The sequence below is a fragment of the Diorhabda sublineata genome, chromosome 3 (genome assembly GCF_026230105.1).
Source record: "Diorhabda sublineata isolate icDioSubl1.1 chromosome 3, icDioSubl1.1, whole genome shotgun sequence".
In the NCBI taxonomy this organism is placed as follows: domain Eukaryota; kingdom Metazoa; phylum Arthropoda; class Insecta; order Coleoptera; family Chrysomelidae; genus Diorhabda; species Diorhabda sublineata.
The window spans coordinates 28,828,608-28,839,586 of NC_079476.1; the positions used below are offsets into that span (position 1 = coordinate 28,828,608).

Consider the following 10,979-nt stretch of genomic DNA (forward strand, 5'->3'; position numbering starts at 1 on the left):
AACTGTAAAGGCTTAAACCAGTCATATTCAATAATTTTGTTTTTGTTTATACTAATTTAATCAAGTTTTGTAATATTTTTAAATGGAGGCCTAAGAAACCACTTTCTGGTTAACTATAATGTAAATAAACAAACATTTTTAAAATTTCAAGTGAGGCATAAAATCTGTGTAAACTAGTGTAATTTTTATGAAGACAGTCTCTTTTGAAAATACATTCAGATTAATTTTTGTAAAGAATTTTTTATAAAATATATAATGGTTCAATTTTTTATCTATTTTCCAGTCTACGAATAAGATATTAATTGTTTAAAAGATCAGTTATAGTCTTTATCGAATGATATTCACTTTTAATTTCATTACTGAAATTAATCATATGCTTATGAAGTTTTTAAAAATTACTTAATCCCAATAATTTCGCAATTTGTTATTAGAATTAAATAAAAATATTGTATTAAATATCAATTTGGTATTTTTTCAAATGTCAGAAAAATTTATTAATAACATGAATAATTTTTCATATGAAATATATTTTTTTTCTACGACCGTGCGTTTTAACCCACTTTCCCGCACGCATTTTAGTTTTGAAAGTCTCACTTTCCCGCACTAGTTAAGCAAATTTTGATCTTTTAGATAGTTTTTTACTTCGGAGGTTATAACTATTGTTACTACAGGTAAATAAATATTTTCGAAATAATCCATCAAACAAAATTTATACCTTTTCTACCTTTTTGTAACATTTTTAATTTTTTGAAAATATAAAATAATAAAGATATTTTTTATGTAACCTTGTACATTCTTCAGAGGAGTGTCACAAAACAACTATCAAACCACCCGGGTTTGATAGCAGTTGCTATAACCCAGGCGTGTAATTGTTACTAAAACGTCAAAGCTGTTAAAACTTCTTGGAAGTGACCGAATAAGTACAATCTTCTTCTAAATTAAACAACGATAAACCGAATCCGATACAATAATATTAATGGATTCATCCGACGAAGAACTTCCTGAAGCCATTTTGAAGGTTGCAAATAAAACTAATTCCGAGCTGTTACCTGCCAAATGACTTAAAACCGTTGCCGTTACCGTCATCGTCATCTTTATGCGACCTGCAACCGATGCCATCCTCATCGACGTCATCTACCTTCCAGTTAAAACCAAATAACTCCACTGGACCGGCAATTCTTACTAGTCTACAGGATGGAACAAATTGTGTTTTCAATATTAATATTTATAATAATTAGTAGTTTTTTGTTAAAGTTTTGTATATTATTATGTTTGTTGGAATGAAATAATTTTTGAAAAATGGGTTGGTATACTTTTTTGTATATACGGTCGTAGAAAAAATAATGTTCCTAACTCTTGCGTAAAGTGTCTTTCCCGCACTTGACCGCTTGCCCGAACTCCGCTCCGCGTCGTTCGGGACAACTGCAGTCGCGTGCGGGAAAGTATCACTTTCCGCACTTGTTAGGAAAATAACTATTTCATATTCAATTTTTTTGCGTTCTCAAAATAATTGAAATTTAAGTTTTCATTTGAAAGCAGAAATAGTTATTTATGTAACAAGTGTGTAAAGTAGCCTTTTTCCGTCGAATATGAATATTAATCGAAAAAAGACCTTTACACACGAATTGCATACAATATTTTTTCTACTAGCGAAAATTTTATCAAAATACAGAATGCGTAAAGAAACTATAACGCTTTTATTGATGATATAGTTAATATTTTTTCACTAACCAAAGCCAGGAAATAGAAATTCTAAATTTGATTAATATTTTAAAAAACGTATCTATTTATTTGTCTAACGTTAGTTAGTTATGTATGTATCATATATTAGTTATAATTAAAATTTTTATTCTAACGAAATATTTTTATTTCAAATTTTAAGTAAAAATATTGTAGAAAAATTAATACAATTTATTACAATGTTAAGAGCAGCACGATTAACAGGGCGTTGGGTGGCATCGAGTTTAAGTTGTTAGAGTTCAATATCAAAGAATTGGGGTTCATCCACATCGCTTTTCCGCCAGTATCAGTAATAAGTTGGCTTAATGATTACAATTGATAGTGACAACTTTTCAAGATACGCATAAAAATCAGATTTTACATAGTGCCGATCATCAAATAAAAAAATCTTATTTTTACAAAAAGAGATAAGAGATGCCCATCTGAACTGAATAGTAAACAACTTGAAAAGAATAAATTAAAAACAACAAAAATTAATCTCTTGGGGTTCCTGAATAAAACCTGTTACTAAATCGAATAATACTGAGGAAATAATGAATGTAAATTGGGTATTATACATAATTCGAACTATGCTTTTTCTAATCACCGTGTAGGTACTTTTAGTAGGGTTCCCGGTTCACTGCTGTCAGTAGTTAGTTATGTGCTGTGGAAGTTCGCGGTATATTGAAGGTTCTTATGATTAGATTAAAAAAATATTAATTAATTATTTCTTGATAAATTAAACTTTAAGTTAAATACTTTTATATGAAATCAACTATCAGTTTTATTTTTGTAAAAGTCTTACATCAATGTCAAATAATTCAATAAACTGAAACTATTTATTAAACAAAAAAAACAAAAGACATTATTTTCTTTATTTTTAAATAGCGGGACTCTTACTCTTTGAGTTAATTTTTAACTCAAAAAATTATTATTTAAATAGAAACAAACACAAAGAAAATTATTTTTGTTTATCATTAACATTAATCATTTACTCCAAATGCCTTTGGTGCTTTTATTTGTCTTCTGCATCTTGTTGCTATTACCGCTTCTTTAAATAAATTATTTTCTTTATCTTGAGCTTTCTTTGGCAATATTATTCAATTTACTTTAGTCAGTTTAAGTCCTTTTTCAACATTTCTCTGAAGGACCATATGTTTATTAGGCGACTGTACCTCCAATTGATAAATTCGTTGCACTGGCCGAATAAGTTCTACATTTGCAGTCTTCAATCTAACAACTCGTATTTCTCCGTCTTTTCCCAGTATTATTTAATACTGTGTGTACACTTGCATGCTGTAGTTTTTTATGATAATATTTATTAGACTCGAAACAACAGAATGATTTGGATTAAACATTATACGTTCAAGAAAATCAGACTTATCACCTCGATTAGATATGTGCCTTTGTTCTTAAAAACATTGCTTCTGAACAAGTGGTAGCTCCATTTTTTCAGCATTTTAAAACCCTTTAGCAGAAAGTTCTCTTTGATTTCTTGATTTAATATTGACTTGAACATTATAATTGAATCTCTCTATCCAACCAAACATTCTTACCATTTTACTGTATTGTGTAAAATAATTAAAATACCATTCATCATTATTTACCTTATTTTTATCGCTCTCTTCCATTGTGGCAGCATTAGAAGCATTATTTAAATGAACATCATCTACAGATTCATTTGTAGTTGCTGCTTTCTTAATAATTAAAATAATATTCGCTTACAGGCCATTATTCAGAGTTATAAAGCCAATCTGGTCCCTTCTACCATTTTGACTCAATCAAATAAATAGTTGTACACCCTCTAGAAGGAAGATCAGCTGGATTCAGGACTCCTGGTACATATCTACAACATTTAATATTAGTTATTTTACGAATTTCTTGAACGCGATTCCAAGCAGAAGTAGCCCATTGTCTTTCTTCTTGTATCCATGTTAATAGTATTGTTGAATCACTCCAAAGATAAATCTCTTGTTGGTCATAAACCATAGTTTCAAGGACAGATTTCATCGGTCTTGCACCAATAGTTACCGCAAGAAGCTCTAAACCTGGAATAGTCATCTTTTTACTTGGAGATACTTTTGATTTAGCATCATTCAGTTGTATTTTCGTATCTGTTTCAGTCTGTGTTCTTATATAAATCACTGCCACATAAGCTATTTGACTAGCATCGACGAAAACATGAAATGACGTCTGTCTATCTGTTTTATGAGTACTAGAAATCCAACGTAGAATATTCACTTTTCCTAATAATTTTAACTGATGATACCATTTTTTGAAATCTTCTTTAATTTCTTTAGGAACTTCAATAACCATTTTAAAATTATCATTTTCTGCCAAAATAACTTGGATAACAATAATACTGGACAAGCAAAGCCTATTGGATCAAATATTTTATGACTGAATGATAAAATTACTTTCTTTGTTATTTTTTCTTGAATTGTTGCAGATAAATTTGAAATTTAGCATTAAAACATCGCTTTTCTGTCCCATGTAAGACCTAGAACTGATATAAACCGATGAGGTCGCCAGAAATATTATGATTATATTAAAAAAATATTAATAATTATTTATTTCTTAATAAATTGAACTCTTAGATAAATATTTTCATATGAAATCAATTATCAGTTTTATTTTTTAAAAAGTCTTAAATCAATGTCAAATAATTCAATAAATTGAAACTATTTATTAAACGAAAGAAAAGACATTATTTTCTTAATTTTTAAATAGCGGGATTCTTAACAAAGGGTCAAGTTATTTCTCAATAAGAGTTTTGTAAACGATTAAGAATGTGGCAACCGTGGCTTCAGGAACAAACCAGCAACAAGTCGATTTGTAGATTCGGTAAATGTCCTCTTAGAGCCTTACACAGATAGGGGACAAACAGACGCTCAAAAAGTGATTTTAACTGTTTCTAACCAACTTTCTCTGGAAATAATGAAACCTTTTCTTACCATAATTCCACAACGAATCGACTACATACAATAGGTGAAATTATTGGGTAAAAATAGGAATTGTATGATCTAATCTTAAAAATCCATGTATTTTTTTGTAATGTACAACATTTATTTACCATATTTTAAATTAATTTTATCCTCTCGACGACGACTGCTTGGTCAAGTCATAATTCTTTGGAAATCCGAAGTATTTAAATTTGTATCTTTGGTATGTCGATTAGTGTTTTTACATGTAGCCACGGCACAATCCGGTATTATGATTTGATATTAAGATAGTACAATCTTTTAAAACAAAATAACAACAGTTATGTCAACTCTACAATAGTCTTTAATACTATCTCAGCCGACATTTACAAAAAAATATCACTAACATATAAAAATCCAGTAAAACGTACAACTCTAACATAATCTTAATAGCCAAGAAAACATTTTGCTTCCAGCGAGACATCATGCGCGGGGCATGTCAAATTTAGGCCGACAATTCGGCATACCGGTGTTTGTGTATTGTGAATTTGAGAGACAAATCCCAACAATTATTTGAAGGACGTGTGTAATTTTATTTATTCGTTGAATGATAGATGAACGGGGGAACCTTTAAAAGTTAAGAAAAACAAGTCCACTCAAAGTGAACGGAGTAGATAACATATTCGATAGATACATCCCACGCATACGCATTATTTGGTAAGCCTACCGGGCTTTGAATTTTGGTAAACACGAACAATCGAGCAATTTCCCATTAATTTACCTATGAAATGTTATAAAATGAGAAGAAGCATTGGTGTACTTGGGTCTAATATGGCCACCTTAAGGTTTAACTCTTATTTTTTTTAATTTACGAGGGCTGTAAATATGCCCATAAGTGTGACCATTTTTACAGTACAAATAATTCAGATACAAAATAATACCGGCACTAAATGAAAGAATAAAGAAATTTCTAGGGATCTTCATATTGAAAAAATATTCTAAATCACATATAGAAAATTACAAATATGTAATAGCGTGAATTGTATCTGAAGTGTTCAAATATCGTAAGTGATAATTATTCAAAAACCTTTCAATGTCACAAAATAATCTGTAACTACTGTTTGATTGAGGTTTTGTGTGTTTCGTTTACGCCTCAGGAACCCTTTCAGCCAATGGCGACCGATTATTACTCTTCTGGATTATATGTTTGAATTATTTTGATCGCAGAATTTCTTGACGCATATACGCGTTAATGGGTATCCTAAGTTGCATAAGCGTATAATACGAGATACCAAATTTCTTTCGTGTTCAATATTTAGTAAAGGCTTTCTACCCAATTTAGTTTCATTCATCTTCCGTCCAATTTCCCCGAATCCACTTGCACTTATATCGTCCCATGACCTAAAGCAAAAAGAAATATTGCTTAAATATCACTTAGGACATTTAATTATAGACAAGTAAAAAAATATCCTTAGAAAGTTTGAAGTGAGGGTAAAAATCAAAACTATTTTTAAAACCCAAAAGGATAAAACTTGTTTTTCAAGACAATAAATAATTTTCAATTTTTCATACTGAAAATACGGCCAAACGACTATATTTACGGTCAATCTACATTTCGTTTTGATTACGATATTCACAAATCAAATTGAACTTTTGACATTTTTGAAACTGAACATCAAGTAAAATTGCTCTACACCACAATAACTTTCATAAATTGAATAGATCTCTGAAAACTGTGAAAATACAAAAACCATTGTGTTTTATAACGCTTTCCGGAGACAGGTGCGTGGAAGGGAAGTGGCGTATACCGTTCGGATACAAGCCTTGAAACGTAAACAGCAAATTATAATACGAAGACTCGACAAAATAGCGTTAGTGTAGCAAGTGGAAATGATATGACTTTAGCAGTTATATATTTTATATACAATTTTGGAATGAATTTGTATACCTACTAATAGTTTCTTTGAAATAGTTATGACTTTCAAAAAAGAATTTAATACTCTAATAGTTTCTGGCGCTCTTTTTAAAATTCTCCCACTTGCTACTATAGAGCCACCTTAATTTGCTTCCTTTCAACAGACACTTTTCGATACACCGAGATGGCTCTCATTATCTCTACAATCCATACCTCGAAGCTAACAATAGTTTAAAAGAGGCTTTGCCTTTGCCTGCTACAGCAATAATGGGAATTTGCCATATTAATCGGCTAGCCATATTAGACCCAGGTACCTTATTAATTATGGCACGATTACTAAAAAAGGTGACAGAAATTGGAATCCTGCTAAGTCTCTGACCATCAATAGTGTGATTTCTATTAATATCCCAAAAAAATTGTGTGTGACAGCTCCGACGCACGACTCCTTAAGTTCGATAGTCTAACCAGACGCAAAAAGAGTTTATTTAACTTAAAAAAGATTGATACTGTATAAAAGGGTAAATTTGTTAATTAATGAAAATAATATACATAGATAAATATATATTTATTCAATTTATTCATTTCATATACATTTATTATAACTAATCGACGAAATATTTTACATTAAACTTTTTACAATAGTCAATAATCTCGAAAATTCATATTGGGTTGATTATCTAATTTTGTGTTGTTTTCAAATATATATTTATATGAACTACATCGATAATTATTAAAATATTTAATAAATACAAATTGCACATGCTCATACGTATAATACATGAATTATAACGTACCTTGCAACCACGTGTTTGTTAGATGTTCCGGCAATATAATCTACACCTCTTTCTGCCATAGTTATTTGAAAATACTTTCAGTTCACTTTAGCGGAACACAATGATAAAAATTAAAACTTCACAGTAACAATATTAATTATTGATATATATAATAAAAACAGCAATATAAGTATGTCGACACTGACAAGTTAGAAAGTTTATCGCCATTCATCGATAGATTTTACTCCTCACATTTTTCTCATACTGGGCCCCTTATATATGCAAATCGATACTTAAGGAGTAAACTCCAATAAAATACAGAGTGAGTTTTATATATGGAACGCCTCAATTATCTGGGAAACGGCTTGTACAATTTTTATAAATTTTTGTAAAAAAGGGTCTTGTGATACGGCCGATATTATTTTGATAAGCTTTTCGAAATTCTTAAGAAATACTTATTATTTCTCATCTAATGTTCTCTATACCTAAATGTCATAATTTCGGGGTTATAGGTACATTTGAGTTATCTCCGCCCAAGATAGAATAATATATTTAGATGGCTATGACTGCAACAATAACAAATTTGACGTTTCAATAAATTATTATTGTTGAAGTTTATTGAAAGTCACTATGGATCGTTTATTTGAAAAATAACGAATCGATATTTTAATGATATTAGGATATGATGATAGACGTAGAAGTCAACAAGAAACCTGTAATAGTAACCTTTAGAAATATTTATAAAAACAAGACAGATAATATTTCCTTTAGGTGGAGTCCAATCAACTCGTCCTGTAACCTCAATTCACATATTCTTGAAACGTTTTCTGGAAAACAAACAAATATCTATAATGGGTCTCTTTGACGCCGCTGCATACCTTGGACACCAATATCGGAGGGTAGCATTTGGTTCTGTCCAAAGATAAGGCTCGAAAAACATGTGGGATCAGATATAAATATTTATAATTTTATATTTATAGTATATATGCATTATTAATATTGAAAATATATGTCAAATATACTTACCTTAACTTGAGAAAACCAAAATTCTCTCAATCTAATACTACAAGTATTATTACATAAATTCATGTGATCATAACACAAGTTAAGCATAAATTTGGAATACATATAAAAAATTAAAAATCTCGTTACGTATTATTCGGTAACTCTGCCAGGCTTTGAATTCAAACTCGAATAATCGAGTAATTTCTTATTAACTTACCTATGAAATGTAAAGGAGCTTTATTTGATTTCTAATAGTATTCCAAATAAAATATATATACAAATAGAACTTTATACTTTAACAAATTTGAGGAGAGGAGAAATACGTAGGTACATATTTGCTACTCCTTATCCGACATCTTCTAGCTTCTAGTCGGGAAAGTCTTCGCTTGTAATAAAGACGGTTATTGTAAGATTGTAGATTTCATTTTAACATAGGCTCGTTAGCTCAGTTGGTTAGAGCACCACACTAATTGTATTAACGTGGAGGTCGTAGGTTCGAACCCTACATGAGCCACAGTATTTTTATGTATGATATTATTTACAAATAAAAATTTTTCAACACTACGACAATTATTTATGTATTTCATTTTATTTTACACAAACAAATGAGTAATTTTTCATTCCACTCTATAACATGCACTGTTGTCTTCAGTAATTATAGTCATATACTTATTTATGAATTGTTTCAAAACCCTTTGTACGTTAAAAACCAGATATACGACAAACATATTCAATGTCGTTGATAGCTCAGTATTAATGCTCCGGGGTGCCAAACTACAGGTCCCAGGTTACGAATATCGTCAAGGAAAATTCAGTTTTTACACATAATAAAATTATTAATACCGATTTTTGATAACAAAACAACATAATATAGCTAGATCAAGAACACATCTGATAGCAGTGATCAATGGATTCATTAATAACTGTTGCGACTAATGGATATTATTCAGGTCGAGCAAACAAACGAATTATAAAACAGCGTGGTAAAGAGAGAATTTTTAGGATAAAATAAAATTTATAACCAAGAACAATAGAACATAATTTTATTCAACAAAAATAAAATATCTACATTTCACAATTAAAATATAAATAAAATAAATAATCGTAAAATGATCTTGTTATGCAGATTGTGCGTATAATACTATTTACCACAAAAGTAAATGTCTTTAATTATCAAATCTGCGTATTTTACATTAAATAATACTGAAAGTATGATTGGGACAGTCATATGTAATTAATTTAATTAAAAAATAAACTTAGGAATACAGATACAGATACAAATACATTGTTTGATAATGGAAAACTTACAGAAACATAAAGTTAAACGTATAATGGTTGATCCCATTTCTCTTGAGCTCAGCGTTCTTGTAAATACTATACAGAATTCTATATTGTTTCTATGTATTTCCTACAATTTTTTCACATTTACATAATATTGATTCATTTATGGATGGGTTGGTCAACTTATAATTTTAAATCAATTCGCAACGATATTGATGGCTTAAAGCAGAATGCTAGTTTATATTCTCTGTGCGACATCAAAACTATTCAGTATTTAGAAATAATATTTTTAATACTACATATTTTTTTATTTTAATGTTTCCGGTAATTTCAATCATATCCACCATGGCTTCCTCCTGCACCATGTCCTCCTCCAAAGCTATTTCCAAATCCTCCTCCACTTGATAAGTGATCTTGAATAATACCTACAAATCCAACCCCCCCTCCACTTCCATGTCCACCACTTCCATGTCCTCCACTTCCATGTCCTCCACTTCCTTGTCCTCCATGTCCATAACCACCACCACCACCATTTCCGTATCCTCCTCCATGTCCACCGTCTAATGAATGATCTTGAATAATTCCAACAAATCCTACTCCTCCTCCACTTCCATGTCCTCCATTTCCATTACCACCGCCATTTCCATATCCCCCTCCATGTCCACCGCCGCTTTCACTTAAATGACCGTGTATTACACCAACAAATGATCTGCCTCCACCTCCGCCTCCACCTACAATATTGAATTATGTTTTCAGAAATTTTTGTGAAATGATGCATTTTCTGCTATTGCATCATCAAACTTTTGTATACTGGAATGCATTTTTTTTAACCATATTGCAAAAATTTCTATGTCAACTGTGTAAACTGAATAAAATATATTTCTTCAATTTCTTATTTCTTAGACCTTCTGATATGTTAATGCTTTTAAAATTTGGCACATTTGGAAACATTAATAAAATATTTTTATATAATTATTTACTCACTATGTCCACCTCCATTTCCACCGCCTCCTCCATATCCACTATGTCCATGACCACCACCAAATCCTCCACCCCCTAGAATTTATTATAAAAAATTATAAGAGAGAGATATTTATGAAATTTATTATACTTGTAGGATAAACAATAAAGAATTCTACAAGTTCATGTATACTTGGCAATCCGGTAATATATCAAAGTGAAGCCAGCGACCACATGAGCTAAGATAAAAAAAAACAGCTGGTTATCTCAAAGAATTCGCCCCATTATTTTCATAGAATAGAATTTAGTTATTTGGTTTGTACTATTGTGGCGGTTTTACGGGTTGTATTCAAGTTATGTTATCATTGTACGAACAATGTATGACTTTTATATAGTGAATTTAGT

General features: G+C 30.3%; 1 protein-coding gene and 1 non-coding gene across 2 annotated transcripts; one reads left to right on the plus strand and one right to left on the minus strand.

The window, feature by feature from the left end:
* Nucleotides 1–3,483: 3,483 nt before the first annotated feature.
* On the minus strand, nucleotides 3,484–4,035 carry LOC130441747 (uncharacterized). The gene has a single exon (XM_056775532.1). It carries the CDS (start codon nucleotides 4,033–4,035, stop codon nucleotides 3,484–3,486), a length of 552 nt encoding a protein of 183 aa, XP_056631510.1.
* Nucleotides 4,036–8,767: 4,732 nt separating this feature from the next.
* Trnai-aau (transfer RNA isoleucine (anticodon AAU)) lies at nucleotides 8,768–8,847 on the plus strand. The gene is given in 2 exon segments: nucleotides 8,768–8,805; nucleotides 8,812–8,847. It is a non-coding gene; the product is annotated as a tRNA-Ile (tRNA).
* Nucleotides 8,848–10,979: the final 2,132 nt, after the last annotated feature.

Coding starts and splice junctions, on each gene's coding strand:
- LOC130441747 (XM_056775532.1), bottom strand. CDS start 4,035: ATGGTTATTGAAGTTCCTAAAGAAATTAAAGAAGATTTCAAAAAATGG.